The sequence below is a fragment of the Tasmannia lanceolata genome, unplaced genomic scaffold, assembly GCF_043159265.1.
Source record: "Tasmannia lanceolata isolate RefF3 unplaced genomic scaffold, GAP_Taslan_0.1 ptg000003l, whole genome shotgun sequence".
In the NCBI taxonomy this organism is placed as follows: Eukaryota; Viridiplantae; Streptophyta; class Magnoliopsida; order Canellales; family Winteraceae; genus Tasmannia; species Tasmannia lanceolata.
Genome location: NW_027518680.1, coordinates 38,944,686 through 38,968,336, shown reverse-complemented (window position 1 = coordinate 38,968,336; position 23,651 = coordinate 38,944,686). Strand labels below are relative to the sequence as shown.

The window sequence follows — 23,651 nt, the reverse complement described above, 5'->3', positions numbered from 1 at the left end:
TGCCCGGCTCCGAGGCGATTACAATCTAATGGAATTAAATAAGGATGCCCTTCCACCTTTACATCGACTCTCCTTCTTCGCCGAGTTCTAAGCGATTGCTCTCTAGGGTATTAAGATAGGATGCCCTAGCCACCTTTACAATGATAGAAGATGAAGATTTTGCTTGGCTTCTCTTGAAAGCTTGATGCACAATGTTGTCCCCTTGATTGCTTCTTGAATAGTGGTTGCAAGTGAAAGCTCTAAATCCCAACTCAATAGATTTGCAAGTGCAAGGCAAGTTTGGGGAGAAAAATAAAATCTTAAGCTCAAATGGGTTGCAAGTTTACTTGAATGCTTAAGGAGGTTTTTCAAATGTTCAAGAGAAGAAAATAATCCTCTTGAAGGTGTATATATAGTCTCTTATCAAAATATGACCGTTTTGGGGGTGTTAATATCAAAAAAACAAATTTTAATTCAAATCCCAACGGCTCTTTTCTGTGCTGTCGCGAGGTTCTCGGAGCTCCGAGACAAATTCCCGGAGTTCCGAGAGAACGGTCAGAAGAAGAAAAATTCTACTGGACCATTTCTCGGACTTCCAAGAAAATTTCTCGGAGTTTCGAGAAAATGACCAGAAGAGAAAAATTCTACAGGATCATTTCTCGGAGTTCCGAGGGAACTCTCGGAGTTCCGAGCTCGGAGCTCCGAGAAAAATCTCAGAGTTCTGAGAAGCCTAAAATCAGCAGACATTTTATACTTTTTTATGCTATTTGATTTTGGGCTTTTGGAACTCAATTTCTAAGATAATTTAGAATGTTATGAGGGTCCCAACATGTTGGTCCACCACATAACCATTCACTAAACCTTTTAAGATCTTAAGTGTTTTTTGAAAAACTATTTTAAAACACTTTGCCTTGACTTATAAATCTAAAGAGAAAAGATGTACATTGAATTCTAGGTAAACCTCAACTTCTCTTTAGCCTTGGTCTTCAATTGGTCTTCCATCTTGTGTATGCTTGCTTGAGAGATGATGTGAGCTCCACTTAGCTCCTTTGACTCTTGTGTGGTACATCTTCAAGCATGATCATGTAGTGTGTTGGTTTCTTCAATGATCAATCCTATCTTAAACACAACACTTCAAGGCAAATTGATTAGTATTCAATAACATAATCAATTATGTTTAGAATCATCAAAACAAGATAGGAGAGTAGACCCTTGGGCTTATAATCTGCCCCTTTTTTATGATGACAAACAAAATTGATTATGAGGTGTGTGTGGAGTGACATGATAGGCAGGTGAATGCAGGAACTCCCCCTCAATATATGCACACTGATAAATTATACAAATTAAAAGCATATGGTGCATATAGGTAATTGAATAGATAATCAATTTCAAACTTCTCTCCCTTTTGTCATCGATAGAAAGGGTGAACTAAAATGTATAGCAATTTAAGAGTGAATGAGGATTGAGTTAGGAACTCCCCCTAAATCAATGCTTATGGTATAAAATATATAGCCAAGTAATGCACATATATACCTGTTCATGATCGAGATGTTGACACATTGTCAAATTGTTAAATATTTTAATTAAGGTGAAAGTACCTCTCCATCTTAGAGAACTAAGAAGGCTAAGAGTACCAATTGAGTGATTTTTAAGATTAATGTTTGACATTTCATTCATGCAGATACTACCAAACATGGATGATATATATATACTTTATAGATAAGCTGTTGAAGGGCACAAAGTATTTATTTGGCAATTTTTTTGACTTGATCCGCACTCCAAATGTTCAAGGCACTTCGGATATAACATATTCTTTCATCACTAAGGGGTTTTGTAAAGATATCTGCCAATTGCTCGTCAGTATTGATATATTTTAAGCAAATATCCCCTTTTTGTGAGTGATCTCTAATGAAGTGGTGCCTAATCTCAATATGTTTTGTTCTAGAGTGTTGTATGGGGTTCTTTGTCAAGCTTATAGCACTAGTATTGTCACATTGGATGAGAATATTTTCCATTTTAATTCCATGGTCCATCAATGTGCTTTTCATCCATAGGACTTGTGCACAGCAAGCTCCAGCTGCCACATATTCTGCTTCTGTTGTGGACAGAGCTACTGAATTTTGTTTCTTGCTAAACCATGAAACAAATGATTTTTTCAAGAATTGACAAGTCCCACTAGTGCTTTTCCTATCCACTCTACATCCAGCAAAGTCTGCATCTGAATATCCAATGAGAGTGAAGGCAGTTGATCTTTCATATCATAGTCCCAGACTTTAGGTTCCTCTTAAGTACTTGAAGATCTTCTTGACTGCCGATAGGTGAGACTCCTTTGGATCCGATTGAAATCGAGCACAGAGACAGACAGTAAACATAATGTCTGGTCTGCTGGCTGTCAAATAGAGTAAGCTACCTATCATACCCCTATACATCTTTTGATCTATAGATTTGCCAAATTCATCATTTTCTAGCTTAGCAGTTGTACTCATGGGAATTCTTGATGTCTTACTGCTATCCATGCCATACTTCTTTAATAACTCCTTCGTATATTTTTCTTGATTTAAAAATATCCCATTTTGGTATTGTTTAATCTGGAGTCCTAAGAAGTAGGTTAACTCACCCATCATGCTCATTTCAAATTTATTTTTCATTAGAGTTGCAAATTCATCACACATTTTTTGATTAGTTGAGCCACAGATGGTGTCATCCACATAAATCTGGACAAGGAGGATATCTTGATTTTCTCTTTTGATAAATAATGTTTTATCCACCTTTCCCATCTCAAATCCTTTATCCACTAGGAAAGTGCAAAGCCTCTCATACCAAACTCTAGGAGCTTGCTTTAATCCATATAAAGCTTTATCAAGCCTGAAGACATGATTTGGATGTTTGTAGTCCTCAAAACTTGGAGGTTGCTCAACATATACTTCCTCTTGGATATAGCCATTTAGGAAGGCACTTTTGACATCCATTTGATATAGTTTAAATCCTTTGTGAGATGCATATGCTAAGAGTATCCTAATAGCTTACGGGAAACAGGAGCAAATGTCTCATCATAGTCTATTCCCTCCTCCTGATTGTACCCTTGGGCTACAAGCCTAGCTTTATTTCTAGTGATAATTCCATTTTCATCCAATTTGTTTCTATACACCCATCTCGTGCCAATAACTGGATGATCACTAGGTCTAGGCACTAGCCTCCACACCTGTTCCTTTCGAATTGACTCAACTCTTCTTGCATAGCCATCAACCAATATTCATCCTTTTCGGCTTCTTTGATAGATTTTGGTTCTAATTCGGATAGGAACGCCAAGTTGTTACTCACACTACGATAGTATGATTTAGTTCTTACTGGCGATGTGGCATCACCTAAGATTTGGGATTCAGGATGATCTACCAATATTCTCCTATCCATAGGCAATGAGTCATCATCTACATTCTCAACTTCCTCACTAGGTAATGTATTACGTGTAGATGCATGGGGATGAGCATTTGTCTTAGGTAAGAGATGTTCAATAGGTTCATCCTCATCATGTGACATTTCTTGAGGTGTTGGCTCTCTCTCATCAAATGTCACATGCATGGATTCTTCTACAACTAGGGTTCTTCTATTAAATACTCTATATGCCTTGCTATGTGTAGAATACCCTAAGAATATACCATCATCCGACTTTTTATCAAATTTGTGTAGGTTATCTTTAATGTTCAAGATATAGCATTTACAACCAAACACTCTAAAATAGCTTATATTTGGTTTCAAGTTTTTCCAAAGCTCACTTGGTAATGTATTACTTGTAGATGCATGGGGATGAGCATTTGTCTTAGGCAAGAGATGTTCAATAGGTTCATCCTCATCATGTGGCATTTCTTGAGGTGTTGGCTCTCTCTCATCAAATGTCACATGCATGGATTCTTCTACAACTAGGGTTCTTCTATTAAATACTCTATATGCCTTGCTATGTGTAGAATACCCTAAGAATATACCATCATCCGACTTCTTATCAAATTTGTGTAGGTTATCTTTAATGTTCAAGATATAGCATTTACAACCAAACACTCTAAAATAGCTTATATTTGATTTCAAGTTTTTCCAAAGCTCATAAGGTGTTTTCTTAGAAATTGGCCTCATATATACCCTATTTATGATATAGCAAGCGGTGATAACTGCCTCTGCCCAAAAATATCTAGGGAGATCATTCTCATGCAACATAGTTCTAGCCATTTCTTAGAGGGTTCGGTTCTTTCTTTCTACAACCCCATTTTGTTGAGGTGTCCTAGGTGCAGAAAAATTGTGTTTGATGCCATGTTCATTACAGTAAGTGTCAAAGTGTACATTTTCAAATTATGTTCCATGGTCACTCCTAATGTAAGATATGGCAATACCTTTTTCATTTTGAATTTGATTACACAATTTAAGAAAATTTTCATAGGTTTCATCTTTATGTGCTAAAAATATGACCCAAGTAAATCGTGAGTAGTCATCCACAACTACAAACACATACCTCTTTCCACCTAGGCTACTTGTCTTCATTGGTCCAAAAAGATCCATATGAAGTAGTTGCAATGGGTAGGTGGTTGAAATCATATTTTTAAGGGCAAATGAGCTCTTTAATTGTTTGCCTAATTGACAAGTTCTATAAATGTGATCTTTGGTGTATTTGAACTTAGGCAATCCTCTAACAATGTCTTTTGAGGAGAGGGTTGAAATGAGATCCATTCCGGCATGACCCAACCTCCTATGCCACAACCAAGAATCTTCACTAATGGCATTAAGACAAGTCACATTTTGGAATCTAAGATCATCTAGTCCAATAGTGTAAATGTTATTGTCTCTAGAACCTATGAATTTCACTTTTCCATCTATCTTATTTTTAACAATGCATTTGTCAGGGTTGAAGACTACTTAAAACCATTGCCACACAATTGACTAATGCTAATAAGATTATGGGACAAGCCATCAACATAAAGTACATCATGTATAGGAGAGGTAGAGTTACCTATGGTGCCTTCTCCTTTGACCTTTCCTTTCTTATCATCTCCAAAGGTAACGTCTCCACCATCCTTGAGTGATAGGGATGCGAATTGAGTGAGGTCTCCTATCATGTGTCTAGAGCATCCACTATCAAGGTACCATGTGTTCTTCTTGTTATGGTTTTTAAGGCATACCTACATATGAATAGGCAAGTGAGATCCTTTAGGTACCCAAATCTTTCTAATCTTGCTAAGTTCATTTGTTTTCACTTTGGAGTTCAATTTGATTTTATCTTGTTTAGCATACATGCAAGCAACTTTATAATGTCCTTCTAGACCACAATAAAAATAAGTTTTGGTACCACTAGAAGAAGCCTTTACAAATTTGTTTTTCTAGTTTGATATTGTAGTATTCCATTTATGTCCAAGTCCACTTTTATCATGTGACATTCTTTGAATATTAACAAGCCTATCCAATTTCAATGAACTATGTTCAAATTTTTCAAAAAATTTCTTTAGTTCATCATATTCATAAGACAGTTTACTATTTTTATGCTTTAGCTTGTTGTTTTCAATAGATAGTTCTTGTCGATTTTCATTTAAGATTTTGATGGTAGCATTTAAATCATGAATTTCAACTTTATATTTTTCATTTTCATCATCTAAAAATTCATGGTCTTTCTTTAACCAACCAAATTCTTTTGTCATGTTAGAGAGAGAATTTTCAAGTGATGCATTTTTATCAAATTCAATCTCAAGTTCATCATGTGCATTTTGCAAGGAATCTAGAACTTCTTTTAAAACAATGACATCATTTAAAGCATTTACCTCTTGATTGTCGTTTGTTGAGGCCATGAAGCAAACATTTTTTGCTATCAAGCAATCTTCTCCATCATTTGGTTCGCCTTCACTTTCATTTTCCTCATCCCATGTGGCTGTCATTCCTTTCTTGCCTTCTCTTCTTTTGAAACGATTATTTGAGGTAGACTCATTGTTGAGTGGACAATCCGGGCGAATATGTCCAAGCTTCTTGCAACCATAGCATCGGGGTTGAGAAGATCCGTCACCGAGCTCTTCTTTCTTCTTGAATGGAGGATTGGTTCTTCTATTATTCATGCCTCCCATATTCCTTTGCAAGAACTTGATCATTCTTGTTAGGAGGGCAACTTCATCTTCCATGTCTTCTTTTGCCTCTTTGTTATCACCTACATTACAAGCAAAAGCAACACATTTTTCTTTTTCAAATTTATTTTCAATTTCGGGTGCTTTTGTTTTGAAAATCATCTCATGGGTTATCAAGGACCCTATTAGTTCATCTAGGTTTAAAGTGTTCATGTCCTTGGCTTCGGTGATTGCGGAGGTTTTGGATTCCCATGATAAAGGTAGGGATCTAAGGATTTTGGTCACTAAATCTCTATTTGAAAATTGTTTTCCAAGTCCCCTTAGTCCATTTACAAGGTTAGTGAATCTAGTGTACATGTCGGCAATAGTTTCATCGGGTGTCATTTGAAAGAGTTCATATTGCCTAAATAGATGATTCATTTTAGATTCTTTAACTTGGTTGGTTCCCTCATGGGTGACTTCTAAGGTGTCCCAAATTTCCTTAGCCGAATTCAAATTTGACACTCTATTGAATTCACCGGGTGACAAAGCACAAATTAGGGAATTCATGGCTTTGGCATTGTAATTTGAGGCTTGTTGTTCGGCTTCGGTCCAATCATTTAGATTTATAGTGGGTAAAGTATATTCATTATTAATGGCTCTCCACATTTGGTAATCTTGGGTTAAAAAGATTTTCATTTTGATTTTTCAAAATCCATAATTTGTTCCATCAAAATAGGGTGGCCTAGTGTTTGAGTAACCTTCATGGTGCTGAGGATAGTTTGCCATTTTTAGAATCTTTTCTCTAGACCGGTTATGGTTTTTAAATAAATTAGAGACGAGGCTCTAATACCAATTGAAATAAACAAGAGGGGGGTGAATTGATTTTAACACTTAATTAAGCCTTTTGAAATTTAAGTATTGAACCTAATTTAATTTTTCTTCTCTTGATTAGAATTTTGGTTAGTGCAAATAAGATTAAAAACAAAATGAAGTGCCAAACCAAATAAGAATGAAAGTGCAAGATAATAGAAGGAACACACCGATGTATAGTGGTTCGGGCAAAGCCCTACTCCACTTTTCTTAAGATCATCCTTAAGGATTTCCACTATGCGAGACCTCCACGATGCCCGGCTCCGAGGCGATTACAATCTAAGGGAATTAAATAAGGATGCCCTTCCACCTGTACACCGACTCTCCTTCTTCGTCGAGTTCTAAGCGATTGCTCTCTAGGGTATTAAGATAGGATGCCCTAGCCACCTTTACAATGATAGAAGATAAAGATTTTGCTTGGCTTCTCTTGAAAGCTTGATGCACAATGTTATCCCTTTGATTGCTTCTTCAATAGTGGTTGCAAGTGAAAGCTCTAAATCCCAACTCAATAGATTTACAAGTGCAAGGCAAGTTTGGGGAGAAAAACAAAATCTTAAGCTCAAATGGGTTGCAAGTTTACTTGAATGCTTAAGGAGGTTTTTCAAATGTTCAAGAGAGGAAAATAATCCTCTTGAATGTGTATATATAGTCTCTTGTCAAAATATGACCGTCTGGGGGTGTTAATATCAAAAAAACAAATTTTAATTCAAATCCCAACGGCTCTTTTCTGTGCTGTCGCGAGGTTCTCGGAGCTCCGAGAACCATTTTTGGAGTTCCGAGAGAACGGCCAGAAGAAGAAAAATTCTACTGGACCATTTCTCGGAGTTCCGAAAAAATGACCAGAAGAGAAAAATTCTACTAGACCATTTCTCGGAGTTCCGAGAAGCCTAAAATCAGCAGACATTTTATACTTTTTGATGCTATTTGATTTTGGGCTTTTGGAACTCAATTTCTAAGATAATTTGGAATGTTATGAGGGTCCGAACATGTTGGTCCACCACATAACCATTCACTAAACCTTTTAAGATCTTAAGTGTTTTTTGAAAAACTATTTTAAAACACTTTGCCTTGACTTAGAAATCTAAAGAGAAAAGATGTACATTGAATTCTTGGTAAACCTCAACTTCTCTTTAGCCTTGGTCTTCCATTGGTCTTCCATCTTATGTATGCTTGCTTGAGAGATGATGTGAGCTCCTCTTAGCCCTTTGACTCTTGTGTGGTACATCTTCAAGCATGACCATGTAGTGTGTTGGTTTCTTCAATGATCAATCCTATCTTAAACACAACACTTCAAGGCAAATTGATTAGTATTCAACAACATAATCAATTATGTTTAGAATCATCAAAACAAGATAGGAGAGTAGACCCTTGGGATTACAATATGACTGGCTTTGGGGTCTCTCTCTCAAAAGGTTTCCCAAAAGCTCTCTTTTTCTTTACTGGCTTGGAGCCGAGTCTGAAGAAAAGTTCTTCAATTCCTCCAGTATTTGTGCATTTGGCAGAGCCATCACTCCAACTTTCGGGGCTTTCGAGTTCTAAAACTTCAAAGCCAAGCGGGGAGTTGATCAAGCAGAGACTGTTAGTCGGGTAGCCAATCTTAGTATTGTTTTCTATTCCTTCTATATTTCAATTCAATCACCATCATCAATCTAGTAATCAAGGATCGATTTTTGAGATAAGGAGTTAATATTTTTGTTTTCTATATCTCCACAGCCTCTTTCACTGCGTGTGGATCCCTTATTCAACTAACACAAATATGAGATGAAAATACGTGATGTTGTTTCACGTGTGTGAGATATCACGATTGGTGCGCCTAGAGCATTTTGATGTAAAGATAAACAAAATATAACATAAAAGAATTAATACACCCATAACTCATCTATTCATAGCATCACATATATTCTTGAGTCAAAAGTCAGGTAGACTCACCGCTAAAGGCACTCTTTCATTTCTCTCATTTTTTCTATTTTCTCTTTTTGTTATTAGCACATTGGGTGGGGGCATTCTTTCCATCCAACTCAACTCAACTCAATTCAACAAAGCCTTTGTCCCAAACTAGTTGGGGTCGGCTAAAATGAATCCTTCAGAAAAATTTCTATAGGACTCATTTCATAGAAGGGAGGCAAATTTTACGGTCGGCTGGCAACCTGACACTAACCCTCCTCCTTTATCCTAGCTTGGGACAGGCTTTGAAAAACACAGGCGGAGTTCCATTTTATCTATCTTTTATTCTTATTAAAATACCTTATTCAAAAAGTAACCCCGGCCCGACATGTGAACATTGAATGGGCAATCAAGTGTCAAGGGTGTGAAAGCCAAACATTAGCCCTCCCTTCAACGTTCAAAGGATGGAGTTTCCCTCTATAATTTTATAGGATCTAGTCCCTACTGATATATGTTCCAAGATGCATCCCCCACCAAACCCAACCGGCAAAGCTGATCTCTACTCATACATGTGATGGATATTTAGATTTTTTTTCGGTATAAATTAAAGCATACTATGATGCAAGATTCTAAACAAAAACCAAATGGCAATAAACTAATGCAAATATTAAAGTACTACAAACCTAACACGAACAACAATTGAGAAAAAAGGATGAAATGAAGGTGTATTCCTATCCGCTCAAGGCTAGGCCAATCAGTTAGGGATTGAATGATTGGAGATTAGGCCAATCAATTAGGGTTCGACCGATTGGATACAGCGGAGTGGAAACCATGGGGAACTACATCTCCTACTTCTATTTAAGTTAAGGGTGACGATAAATGTGCACCCCGTGTAGGATGATTCGCACCCTGTGAACGTGAATTGACGAAAAAAAGCGTTGCAATCTGACATTTTTTTAACGTTTTTTGACGCTCTTCTGACGTCAATTCACCTTCAGGGGCTGTGAATCATCCTACAGGGCTGTGAAGTTATCATATATATGCAATTGGATTGAAAATTAAAGCTAGTAATTGAAGAAGAAAAGTGAAATTTTTATACCTAAAAAAGGGCTAGGGAAGGTTTACTCATACTAGGCATAAATGCAAATCTAATTAAATATTATATATGTAATTGGATTGAAAATTAAAGCTAGTAATTGAAGAAGAAAAGGGTAATTTTTATACCTCAAAAGGGCTAGAGAGGAATCCTCAAGGGTTAAGAATTCTATATAAGTTTTAAAATTTCAGAACTCTAGGATATCAGAGTTTAAGGACTTTTTCATGGAACCAGCAGCTTAAAGCCCTCTATTTATAGACTTTTAGGTAGGTTCCTAGGTTAAAATTACTAAAATAAGATTTGGAACATAAGATTTAGGTTTAGTCTCTACTTGTATTTGTCATTTTAACATGGACTCTGATGAGAAATGAAACTTGCCTTAACTTGATGAAAATCCATGATGTGTTGTATTTTTTTAGACCTCACGAACAGGGTTTAATTCTCTTTCTGTAGCAAGTGGGCGAAGGGATAGATGTTTTTTTCATAGTAATAGTAGGAAAAAGCTAGGGCACTTGTATTGGAGAAGAAAATACTACCCAAAATGTAAAAACAGACAACTCGTTTTATACGTGAAAGCAATGGTTGGAAAGCGCAAGAAACAGAAAATATTTTACCTTTTCAGCAACGTGAATAGGGGACTGTCGGTACGCGTTACACGTGGTCACGTGAATAATGTAAAAGAATGGTTTGTTATATCAGACCCAAAACCGACTTAATAACGTTGACATGGCTCCAACCAATGCGAAAATGACACGTCAACCTGCCAGCAAGATCTCACGTGCAATCCACCTTCGTTCTCTTCTCATTCGTGAAGAATCGTAACGAAGGAACGAGATATCAAGACGCGCCCGCGTCAGGGTTGTCTTATGAGGGTTGTCCCAATTGTCATCTTAATCAAAGAAAACATTTGTGGCCTAATAAGAAGGTGCTGTTAGGGTATATATTTACAGGAATAAGTACAGTAGGGTCAACGTATTTAGACCATCTAAACCATTCTTGGTCCCCCTTTGTAGATAAACTATGCCTAAAAATATGTGAGGATCAAGATCATCCTATGGAAAATATATTTAGGCCACTTACTTTCTACGACATGGACCAACAATGACTAATTTAGGTCATCCAAGTAGGTCTTATTGGACTATTCTTCACATGCATTTTGATGCGCAGATATATAGAGACTCACAAGAAAGATAAAATGTGGGCAGTCTCCGTATATTATTTTAGAAGTATAGTGGGGCTCACCTTGTTTGACGATCCAAAACATTCACACATTGGACCTCAACTGTGTCTTAAGAATCAACTCCATAGGATGATCGCCATTCGATTGGTAGCTTTTTCTATTTGTTTGGCCTGTTTACAGATCGATCGGAGGGATAGGACCATCCTATGGGAATGATTTTTGGGATAACTTATTTCCAGTGGGGTCCAAAAAACGAATGTTTTGAATCTTAGAACAATGCGGTCCCATTTTATTATTAAAAAATAAGTGCAACTATGCGCAAACATTGCATCCTATAAACACTCCTCCTTAGCAACTTTGGACACCTCTATTTCCCGAATAAGGCTCCTATATTGTTTGGTATGTGTACCAAAAAAAAGGTATATTTCTCATTTGCTAGCACAACATAGACTACCTAATTTCGCGACACATGCCCATTGAAGAGGACTTAATCAAGGCAAAATTGAACGTCCATAAAAATGACTAAAATACCCTTAGTTTGGGTTTAATTTTCAACATATTACATGGCAATACAGCATTGAAGGAAAGTCTAGAAGTCCTGTTTTGAGAGTGTTTTCCCTTTTTATCTATTCAAAGTGTTGCTTTTTCAAAAAGAGTCAAAAAGAGGCTCTTTGATGTTGGCGTGTCTTCTTAGCAGTTCTCATTAGAAAAAACTACTACTAAGCATAACCAGATCATATTGTTATGACGGAGACATCAATCACTACAAGAAAACTTGGTTTTCCCTACGGACTCTAGTTTATTCGGTAGGGATAAGTCATCCTTTTGCCTACGGATTTCCTATCCGTAGGTGAAAAGACCATATCCCTACGACTATTATTTTATTCGTAGGGATATAGATTTTCCCTACGGTTTGTAAATTATTCCGTAGGTAAATGTTGGCATTTGTCCCCATAGTATACAATTACCTACGGAAATCAATTTATTCCGTAGGGATATAGTTCTTCTACCTACGACAGAATTCCGTAGGGATATAGTTCATCTACCTACGGTGCAATTCTGTAGGGATATTTTTTTTTGGTGACGTAGGGTGTCCCCACCCCCTTTGGAAGTAGGACTATTCCGTACGGATGCGTGCAATAGCCCGTAAACCACGCGAATCGCGTAAACCCGGGTGGGATTCGATCACTCATCTCCGGGGAGCAAACCTGTGACTTATGCCGAAGAGCCACACCCGTCCAGGCTCAATTCTGTAGGGATATAGTTCTTTTACATACGGCAAAATTCCTTACGAATAATTTGTCTTATTTATTTGTGTACTTAGGAAATTTAGACGGTGATAAATTCACCCTCTTCTATGATGAATTCACACCCTAATTTTCAAAATGGGCACTACAACTCACACCACGGGATGATCCAAACCGTCCATTTGATGGGCCACAACTTAAATTGGTTGTGTCCCAAAAATCATTACCATAGGATGATTCTAACCCTCCGATCTAAAGAAGGATTCATCTTATGGAAATGATTTTTGGGACACAACCTATTTCCATTGTGGCCCATCTAATGGACGGTTTGGATCATCCTATGGAGTGGGTTGTGCCTTCCATTTAAAAAAGAGGGGGTGAAATCATCATAGAAGGGGGCGCATTTATCAAAGCCCAGAAATTTTCACTTAAACTCAAGGTTCCCCGCCTACTCTTATTTTCAGTTCGCGCCAATTGACTCGCGCGGGACTTTTACCTAAAAACACGCTAAGTCGAAGCCCTAATGCTCGAAGAAAACCCTAGTCATTGTCAATCCTCTTCATCCCATTGTCATCTTCATCCCCCAATTTTTCTTACTTTAAGGTTTGAGAAGAATCATAAAGAAGAAGCTCAGCACTAGATATGGATCCAGGTACCCGTCCTCTGCCAATTCGTTTGAACTTGCCAAAGCTTGTAATCTCTCCCTCCCTCCCCCCTCTCTTTGGTGTTAAATTTGTACAGTTTTTTATGGATGGAATCTGTTCTATGGTTAGAGTTAGGGTTTAACCCATCTGTGCTCCACTTGTTTTCGTTTCAATATACGTCTTGATTACTTGTCATCCTTCTTCCCTTGCAGTTTATCTTCATTTTTTCTTAGGGTGTTTTGCTTGTATGCATATGGTTTGATTAGATGGAATAAAAAATATTTTGTTCTTTGATTGAATTTTTTTGGTTGAGATTTTTGCTTAGGGTTTCTTTAGTCTTTAGATAATAGTGTAGTGTGCTTTTTTATGGTATCTGATTGTGGAAGCATATTGGATTCTTCATCTCAGTATGTATCTTAGAAACTGATAAGAGTAATTTGATGCATTGCAAGTTCTAGTTTTTTTTATCAATTTTGTTATTATTGCAATGGTGTTTTTTTGTTAACTTTCTAAATCAGATTCAGTGTATTTCTATTTTCAATATATATATCCTCTTTCAGTCCAATCGAATGTATATGTTCATCTTCTCAAGTTTATGCTGCACTATTTTCATTGTGCTTTCAGTGTAGTTTATTATTTTAAACTGCCAATATTAATATGCTAGAGATTTGCTTCTCTATTTTATATGTTCAAGTTGAATTACTGATCTAGTCTTCTAAAAGTACCATTGTGCTCTGTTTCTATTGAATTAGTGATCTAGCCTTCTTCTAAAAGTATCATTTTATTATTCTTCAATGGCTCTGTTTCTATGGAATTCTTTAAGTAAACTTTGGTTTTGTGATTCACATCCTTCAAAATATGTAATTCAATTAAAGCAATTGAGATCACGTTTTTGCCCAAGCAATTGAGATCAGGTTTTTACCCAAGCAATTGAGAATCTTCAAACTTAAAGATGTAAGGTTTTAGCGCAAGCAATTGAAATCAGGTTTCTGCACCATATTTTGTATTTGCAAGGAGCTGATTGTATCTTCCTTGTCACAATCCAGACCATCCAAAGGACTTCCAATTTAAAGGCACACCACCATCACACAAGCACTGTTCTATGGGATTTTTAGTTTCTCTAACTCAGAACTTCCAAAAGCCAGCACGAGCCCTATCAGTTTTGTGACTTGTAGCATTCAGAGGTCATGGTTTCACCCTAGTCCATTGGACAATCCCCACTAGCCGAAGCCCTGGATTTTGAAAGTAGATTTTGTCCCTATTTTGGAGCAAATTTCTGCTCATCATTAGTCACTCAGTCCTTCTAGTTTTGGGCTGCTCCTTAAAAGATTTTGAAATTTGCTCATCCTTAAAAGATTTTGAATTTTAAATTCATGAATTTTTTGTAAAGGATTCATTTAGCCGACCCAACTAGTTTGGGACAAAGGCTTTGTTGAGTTGAGAATTAGTCACTAAATCCTAAACAATTTATGCATTGCATGTGTGTGGGTATTGGACTATATGTTATTGCATTGACTCAAATGTTATTGTCGAATGGTATTGAAGTTTATGAAGTTTATTCTGCAAGTGACTAGAAGGACATCTTTTGCCTCATGGTAATTTGAGTTTCCTTTAATGAGCAGTAAATGGTTAATGGACTTCATGGGCTGAATGTGTGCAATCTAATAGTAGAATTTTCCGCTACTGAATCTCATCATTTCCTTTATAGGATATGAATATTCTTACCTTGTGTAGCAGCCACCATTGATTTCCATACATGGAGAAGGCTGACTTTAATGTGAAATAGGCTAATCATTTAGAGTCAGATACAGTGAATGTGGCAGATTTCTGGTAATGGACTTGTACAAGTTTAGTGGTACTTGGATTGCCTTTAATTGCATGAATTTTCCCAGCCTATTTGGGTGTGGTCATAGAGGTTAGTGTGTTCTTGGAATAAGTTTTATTAGGACTAGCAATAGTTCCTTATTTGGACCATTGGCCTTCCTAACGAAGTTTTTTTACAAGAGTTTATTTGGAAGCCTGTCAGCTAGCTCCAAATCAGTCATAGAACTCTCATCATAAACTTCTTCAAAGTTTTCGCAATTTTACCCTGCATCAAGTTGCATGTTGATGGTCTCAGTGAAGGCGCAAACTTTAGAAGTGACATGTTTTATCTAAGGCTTTTGATATTCCCACTACCATGTTTTAATAATGAGACAAACTCACCTCGTCTTTTATTATTTAACCAGTTGTCAAAAGCTATTACAATTCCCAAAAAGCTCTCAACAGTGAAGTTCCAATTCCCTCTCCGCATTATGTTTTGATCTTGTTTGTGTGGGTTTCATTTCCTACTTTAGAGTGCTGCTACACCGGAGAATAATACATATGATCACATTCATTTTCTCCATTGTTTTAGAATGGAATTGTGAATTGGTAGCTTGGAAGCCTCATTAGACGGGCTTCTCGGTTACTCTTAGATCGGTTCCATGTTTAAACGGGTTCCATGCGTAAACGAGTTCCATGCATTTGGTTTTAAGTTCGTTTGTTCAAAATTGATAATGATCTATTTGGCAGTTTTGGTGCTCTAATACATGCTGATTTTGTCTTATCTAACAGTGACGATGATGAGTTGGCTAAAATAGAAGCAAAATTGTCAGGTGCTTTTCCCTTTATTGCTGGTTAGTGTCTCTACCTAGTAGTTCGTGTACTTGAGTTTTTTTTCTTTTACTTTCTGATTTTTCATAAAAAAATCTGCCATGGGCTTTGCATCTGCAATGCATTTCAGTTTTGGAGCCAAACCGGCTTATGAATCCTTCCACATTTATCAACCCTTCTCCAACTCACATAATGTTTCCTTATATCATTAGTAAAAATCTTTATTGCATGTCTTTAGATCTTGTGAGAACTGTAACCTGCCATCTTTTTTCATGTAGATGCTAAATTTTACATGGATGATACTACATTCTGCCATGGTTTTATCATTTACGAGCCTCACTATCCTTACAACTCATAATAGCAAGTTCATTTTAAATTTTATTAGATTTCTGTCCAATTGCTATCATTGAAATTCTTGAAAGTCTCCATTAGATTATTATGATCATAGTTATTTATTTTTCAATTCTTTATGTCATCAACAGATATCTGTACCATTAGAAGATATAGAAATGGACAGGAGTTGGATGAATAAACGAAGGTATAACACATAGGCATAATTAAATTGTCAAGTCTTGTTTATAGAATTACTATAATTTTAATAGGTAACATAAGTGTATTGGATTCTGTAGGAATACAACCGAATATGTGAATGGGATAAAAGAGTTTATTGAATACGCGAAGAAGAATAAGTGTATTGATGGGAAGATCTTATGCCCATGCTCTAAATGTGCGTGCTCATGCTGGGTGGATGTTAAAACGGCAAATGTGCATTTGTTATGGAAGGGAATGATGAAGAATTTTACATGTTGGGTTTTCCATGGAGAAAAATCGCCGTATTATAACTCTATTAACCCAAATAGTGTCAGTGAGGAAGAGGATGTGCATGACTACATGGAGGATGTGCATGACGACATGCATGAGATGTTGAACGACATGCAGGAAGCTGTGCAAGGGGTTGATCCACCAAATGTAGATAGAGGGGAGGGTGGCGCTGATGAAGCAGCTCATTCATTTTATAATTTGTTAAGGGACGCCGAACAAGAGTTGTACCCTGGTTCTAAGATGTTCACGAAATTGTCTTTTATAGTCGAGTTGTTTCACATAAAGTGCTTATGTGGATGGAGTGATAAATCATTTAACATGTTACTTGAGTTGTTAAAGCGTGCTTTTCCTAAGGGTGCGTTGTTGCCGAAGAACATGTATGAAACGAAGAAAATCATTCGGGAATTGGGACTCCATTACGACATGATTGATGCATGCCCGAACGATTGCATGTTGTATTGGAGAGAAACTGCCGATCTTACCTCCTGTTACAAATGTGGTACATCGAGATGGAAAATAGTTGAGAACAATTCAGAGAATGAGGGAACAAATTCATGCAAGAAAGACATAAAGATTCCTGCAAAGGTTCTTCGCCATTTTCCTTTGAAAAGAAGGCTTCAAATGTTATTCATGTCGTCAAAAACAGCCTCCTACATGAGATGGCATCACGAGGGCAGGAAGGATGATAGTGTATTACGACATCCTGCCGATTCCCCAGCATGGCAAGATTTTGATGTCCAACACGAAGAGTTTAGTCTGGAGCCTCGCAATGTCCGTCTTGGGTTAGCAAGCGATGGGTTCAATCCATTCAGGAGCATGAACATTACGCACAGCACATGGCCTGTCATCCTAATTCCATATAATTTGCCACCATGGATGTGTATGAAGCAACCCTATATGATGATGTCTTTGCTTATCCCTGGCCCACATTCACCCGGTAATGCAATTGATGTGTACTTACAACCATTGATAGAAGAGCTCAAGGAACTTTGGGTGGACGGGGTGGATACTTATGACCACTCACAAAAGGAGACTTTTCGAATGCGCGCAGCACTTTTGTGGACTATTAGTGATTTTCCTGCGTATGCTATGTTGTCAGGATGGAGCACTAAAGGAGAAAAGGCTTGTCCTTGTTGTAAATATGACACACGTTCTCGGTGGTTGACCCATGGAAGAAAGTATTGTTACATGGACCACCGACGATTCCTACCAGAAGATCATAAATTTCGGGCAAACAAAAACCAGTTCAATGGTGAACAAGAATGGGGATCTCCCCCTAGAAGATTGTTTGGGACTGATGTGTTGAAGCAACTACAGGGCTTAAAATTTACATTAGGGAAGGTTCAGAAGAAGAAGAGAAAGGATAATTCACAAGGGAAGAAAAAATTACCGAAGAATGGTAATTCATCGAGGAAGAAAAATTTACCATGGACAAAAAATTTATCGGTGATGAAAAAATTACCGAAGAAGAAAAATCTGTCAAAGAATAAAAAATTGCCGTGGAAGAAAAAAAGCATCTTCTTTGAGTTGCCATATTGGGAAACCCTTCTTTTGCCTCATAATCTTAATGTGATGCATATTGAGAGGAATGTAGGTGACAAAGTCCTTGGTACATTTTTGAATATTACAGGGAAAACAAAGAACACTAAAGAAGCTCGTCTTGACCTACAAGAAATGTGTCTAAGGTCAAGAGATAGCTTTGTGATGACTAGGAAACAAAAGAAATTTTTTTGCAAAGTGATAAAGCGAGTGAAGGTCCCTGATGGGTATGCTGCAAATATTTCAAGATGTGTCAATCTTGACTCCTTGAAGATTTCAGGACTAAAAAGCCATGATTTTCATATCTTGATTCAACAGCTACTCCCATTAGCCATACGGTCAACATTGTCAAATAAGGTCAGTTCGGTCCTCATTGGTTTATGCAGTTTCTTTAGAGAGTTATGTTCTAAAGTTGCCACGGGAGAACAGTTCGAGAGACTATCGTCTCAGATTGCTGTTACTCTTTGTTGTCTCGAGACTATATTTCCGCCTGGTTTTTTTGATATTATGGTGCACTTACCCATTCATTTAGGATATGAAGCCAAAATAGCTGGACCTGTACACTATCGTTGGATGTACCCCATCGAGAGGTAAATAATATTGTTTGTTAGTTGCCATTGTAATTTTAGTGTTTAATCTACTAATGTGTGTGTGTGTGTGTGTGTGTGTGTATCGTGTCTTTACAGGTACCTCCTCACGTTAAAGTCATATGTGCGCAATAGAAGTCGTCCAGAGGGATCTATTGCAGAGGGGTACTTAGCGGACGAATGCCTCACCTTTTGTTCGAGGTATTTGCAAAGTGTTGAGACACGTTTCAATCGACCATTGAGGAATGACGATAATAGGGCCCAAGTGACCGAAGAAGAAGTGTGGGGCGTGTTTTCCCACACAGGTCGTTTGTTTGGTGCTCCTATCATTGATGATCTTGATGAAGCTACATTGACACTAGCACATAGATATGTGTTAGACAACTGCAATGAGATTAATGAATACCATTGGTGAGTTATTTTTCATCCTAAAAAACTAATTTATGTTGTATAATGGATTATATCGCCTTTGAAGATGCCTAACAATTCATATATAGTGCACATATTGATGCCATTCGGGAGCAACGTCCTCGTGATCAACAATGGGACATCGAACGCATTCATAATTCAGAATTCCCGGAATGGTTTAAAGGCCACGTGAGTAAATAATATAATAGTTTCATTCTAATAAAATAATAATGTCAACCTAACTAATTTTCATTGTATTAAAATGCTACGTTTAATAGGTTCAGAAGTTGCGAGATGAGGGAAATGAGCCAGTGTCAGAGAATGTTCGGTGGTTGGCGCGTGGGCCATCAGGACGGATAAAGAAGTATAATGGTTGTCTCATAAACGGTTTTCGTTTTCACACTAAGACATTCGAGAGGAAGAGGAAGACACAGAATAGTGGTGTCATCTTGATTGCAAAAACCCCAAGCTATGCTAGTAGAAAAGACAAAAACCCCATTCATACAAACAAGAGTTATTATGGTGTTCTAACAGAGATTGTTGAATTGGACTATTGTGGAGGCAGGAAAGCACTACTATTCAAGTGTGAGTGGGCTGACTATCAAGCTGATAGGGGGGTCAAGAATGATCCTCTAGGATTCACACTTGTGAACCTAAAGCATTGTCGCAAGGATGATCCTTTTGTATTGGCATCTCAAGTAGAACAAGTCTTCTACGTACAAGATCCCACAAATAAAGATTGGTACGTGGTTAACAAGATGACACCTAGGGACTTCTTTGATACACAAGTGGAAGATTACAAGGACGATTTCAGGACTGCCGATGAGAGCGATGCACCTCGTAGTGATGATCTTATAGATAATTGGGAAATGACATAATGATGAATTGGGCATACAGTGTCACTATTTTTATATCAGTTTTTGTAATGAAGGCACTTTGATTGTTTTTTATTTTTCAATATTTGCTCCATGCTATGATTTTTTGATAATGTAAGAGACATTTCTAGTGCAATACAAATCAATCAATTGTGTTAGAAAATTTTGTTGGGTAAGTAGGATCCTGTTTGGTTATGAGATGCCCATAGATCTCAACCTCCCACGTTTTATTTCTGTTCCAATGTGATTTGTCTAAGTAGTAAAGATTGACAGTCGGTAAGGACTTGGATATTTCTCTTTTTAGCAAATTATATATGTGCAATTCGTGATTCAGTTTATTTTGCATTGCCATTTATTTTGCAGCCAGTAAGGGACACACGATAGAAGCAGGTTCAACTTTTCAAGGAACTGATTACTGTACAAGTACAAAGATATTTGTAATTGGATTGGAAGAAGATTTCCCCTTATTTGTTAATCTAGTGATTCGAAGTAAGTTGTCCTTCTTGGAAGTTTATTGTTTCCATTAAAAATTGCATGAACTTGTTTACCCTCAGACAAAATTTGCTGAAAAGTGAGCCGGTGTGGCTGCTCTCTCATGCAACAGTCCATTGTGAAATGCCTTCATTGCAAGTGAGCTCTTAAGTTTAGGTGCAACAGCCCAACAACTTGATTTTCTAGGCAATTTCATGGGAAGACATTTCACGGCTGACTTTAATTTGTAGCAGAGAACAGCCACCTTATATGAATTAAATAAGACAGAATCTGCTAAAAAGTGATCCTGTGTGGCTGTTCTCTCATGCAAAGTTGAGCCTCCCTGTTTTGAGCCATTCATTGAAAAAAAAAACTGTAAGCTTTGCTTAACCTTTGGTCTTGGGAATGAAATGATGGGAGGACCTCTATTCAACTTAGGGTTGAAAGTTTTTATATCTTGCGTACTATCCATTGTGCAAGAGAAGGGTTGAAAATTTTCCCCTTATAATTACATTTGGCATTGTATTTTTGGTTATGTATTTAACTTGAACTTAACATTGCAGACCATGAAAAGAGCTAGGGAGATAGATATATTGCAGGCTCAAGAAGAGGTGGTCATCCAGGACCAGGCCTCCCACTCCCATGCATCAATGGAATCAGATCAAGAGGAGGAGACCTCATTGAAAAGCAAGAAAAAGAGGGGACCTACAAAATTGGACCACTTATACAAGATGGAAGGCCGCTTAATGGTAAAACTAAACAAATACAAACAAGTGGTTGGTAATAATGCTAGTAAATGTGGAAAGTTCCTAGGTGTAACTGCTAAGATTGGTTCTCTTCTACCAATCGATGTGTTTTCATGGAAAAATATGCCCGAATCAAATAAGGAGGATGCATGGAGTACATTGTTGGTACGTATTAGGAAATATAGGTGCTTATCCTTCTGTGGTGAATATATTGGTTTATCTTTCATTTTAACTACATCCTAATCACTTTTAATTTGGACATACATGTAGGAAAAGTTTGATGTTCCCATAGATGGAAAAGACTGGGTGATGGGCCAGCTAAATGAAAAATGGAGGTACCACAAGTACAAACTACGAAGAAAATACTTCAATGAAAGAAGTGATGAAGTGATTTTCCCTCCTAAATTTGATGGTATTATAAAGGCTCAATATATCAGGTTGTGGAACCATTGGAAGACGCATGAGTTCCAGGTATTTATGTAGTTATTAATTAAACTATTGGAAAGGTGATCTTCCCAACTAATTATTTTCTGAACCCAATATTGCAGAAACAAAGTACAACAAATGCTGCAAATCGCAACAAGTCTTGGACACCACATACTGGGGGATCTAAAGCCTTTGCTGTTATTATTGAGGAAGAGGTAACTTTTTTATTTAATGTTGTTTTTGTTATAGATTTTGCAAGTTATCTTAATTAATGAAACTTTATTATTAAAAAAATATCAAATGATTCTTTGTTGTTCTTCTATGATGATGATAGGAGGAGAAGACGAAGAAACCATATGGGCGGGATGAATTATGGATCAAGACGCGTACACGCAAAGATGGGAGTTTTGTGAATGATTCATATGAAGATACTGTAGTATGTCTATAATGTGCATCCCATTTGCTTGATTAGTTAATTAATTTCATAATTATGTACTTAAAATATTTTTATTCTCTCATGTTGATTTGATGCTCTTAACAAATTATTTGGATTCTTAATGTAGAAAAAAATACGTGAGATTCAGAAAACACAACCAATGGAGAACTCACAGAGTAGCGTGGCTTGCAAGGATGACATCCTCTCTCAAGCTATAGGTCAAGATAAACATGGTCGTTTGCGTTGTTTAGGGAAGGGCCCTACCCCATCTACCGTTGATGGCAAAAAATCTGGTCGTGAAACGAGTAATGCCATAAATGAGGCATTAAAAATGAAATTAGCCTCGATGGAAGAGGAGATGATACGGATGAAAGAGCTTCTTCTGCAAAATGTAAGAATTCCTAGTTATATTACGCTTTAGATTTGTAGGTATAAAGCATTTATTTATTTGTTTTAGGTACATGCATACATGATTTTTTTATTAATTGATTATAGGAAATTATCGAAGGTGATCATAATTCGCCCAATCAAGTGCACTCTTCAGCTGCAAGTCATATTGATCAACCCGCTGCTATTGGAAGTCCACCTATTACTCCTAATTCCATTCCTCCTTTTACTCATGTCATTCCCAATGATACTCCTCTTATTGGCACTCTTGATGCTCATACATCTCCTCCTTTTTCTCCTCCTACTAATCCACTTGTCTTTTCTACCACTCATATTGCTCCTACCAATCCTCCTATTGTTACCAATCCTCCTCTTCCTATTGCTCCTCATACCTCTCCTGTTGTTGCTCGGACTTCTCATGCTTCACCTCGGACCAAAGCTCGTAATAACAAGGTATTTAAACTTTTATTTTGCAAGCTTAAGTACATGATAGTTCTTAGAGTTGGATGAATGATGTTCTCATTTATAATTATATGTGCCCTATATTTACAACTTAATTGTTTTCAGGTTCATGAATGTATTCCATGTAAATTGATGAATAGTGAAGGCAACGCTGTGGCGAAAGGATTCCTCAAAAGTGAAGATCCAAACCAAATTGTAGGTGGCAAAAAATTAGGAGTGGGATGGTGTGAAGTAACTATCAATGGAGGCATATCCCGACAAGCTAAGTTGCTAAGACCGACTGGAAAATTGCAAGTCATCGGGGATGCCCTAGGATCTAACGTTGCTTGGCCTCGTGCATTTGTAAGTATACAATTAGTTTTAAATGGAAAGTTAAATTCTTCAAATGAATTTAGTCTATATGTATGTGTTGACTTATCATTAATTTTTACACGCTTTATGTTTGTAGGTTAAATTGATGAATCGCAAATGAAGATGGGGATTGAGGAGATGATGAAAAAGAGATGGTGAAGAAGAGATGATGATGATGTTATGTAAAATGTTTAAATTATGAATATTGAGTAGTGTAGAGTTGATGGGAACAATTTCAAGACATTTGTTTTTGGTGAATTGTGATTTTATAGATAATTAAAATATCTAAGTATTTTGATATTTGTTTATGTTGTTAATGGATGTAATAATTGTCAAAATTTTGATATTATATAAATTGTGTGGAATGTACAGGTACAATAGGTCTTTTCCCTATAGATTGTCAAAAACAATCCGTCGGTTTTGATATGGAATATATTGAACTTACGTAGGGAAAAGGCTATCCCTACGGAATTGTGAAAAAAATCGTAGGGAAAACCATATTTCCCTAATGGTTTATTTTTCACTTTCGTAGGGAT

The 23,651-nt window shown here is 37.0% G+C and overlaps 1 protein-coding gene across 1 annotated transcript; it reads left to right on the top strand.

The window, feature by feature from the left end:
* Positions 1-15,563: 15,563 nt before the first annotated feature.
* On the top strand, positions 15,564-23,406 carry LOC143854446 (uncharacterized). The gene is made up of 10 exons (XM_077364433.1): positions 15,564-15,628; positions 20,200-20,325; positions 20,871-21,218; positions 21,324-21,524; positions 21,602-21,694; positions 21,814-21,915; positions 22,043-22,306; positions 22,411-22,755; positions 22,870-23,106; positions 23,213-23,406. The coding sequence occupies exons 3-10, from the start codon at positions 20,874-20,876 to the stop codon at positions 23,234-23,236; spliced, it is 1,611 nt and encodes a 536-aa protein (XP_077220548.1). The 5' UTR covers positions 15,564-15,628; positions 20,200-20,325; positions 20,871-20,873; the 3' UTR covers positions 23,237-23,406.
* Positions 23,407-23,651: the final 245 nt, after the last annotated feature.

Excerpts from the sequence above, each read along its gene's own strand:
- LOC143854446 (XM_077364433.1), top strand. The coding sequence starts at position 20,874 with ATGAAAAGAGCTAGGGAGATAGATATATTGCAGGCTCAAGAAGAGGTG. Across the intron at positions 21,219-21,323 it reads ATGCATGGAGTACATTGTTG|GAAAAGTTTGATGTTCCCAT; the intron begins GTACGTATTAGG and ends ACATACATGTAG. Across the intron at positions 21,695-21,813 it reads CTGTTATTATTGAGGAAGAG|GAGGAGAAGACGAAGAAACC; the intron begins GTAACTTTTTTA and ends TGATGATGATAG.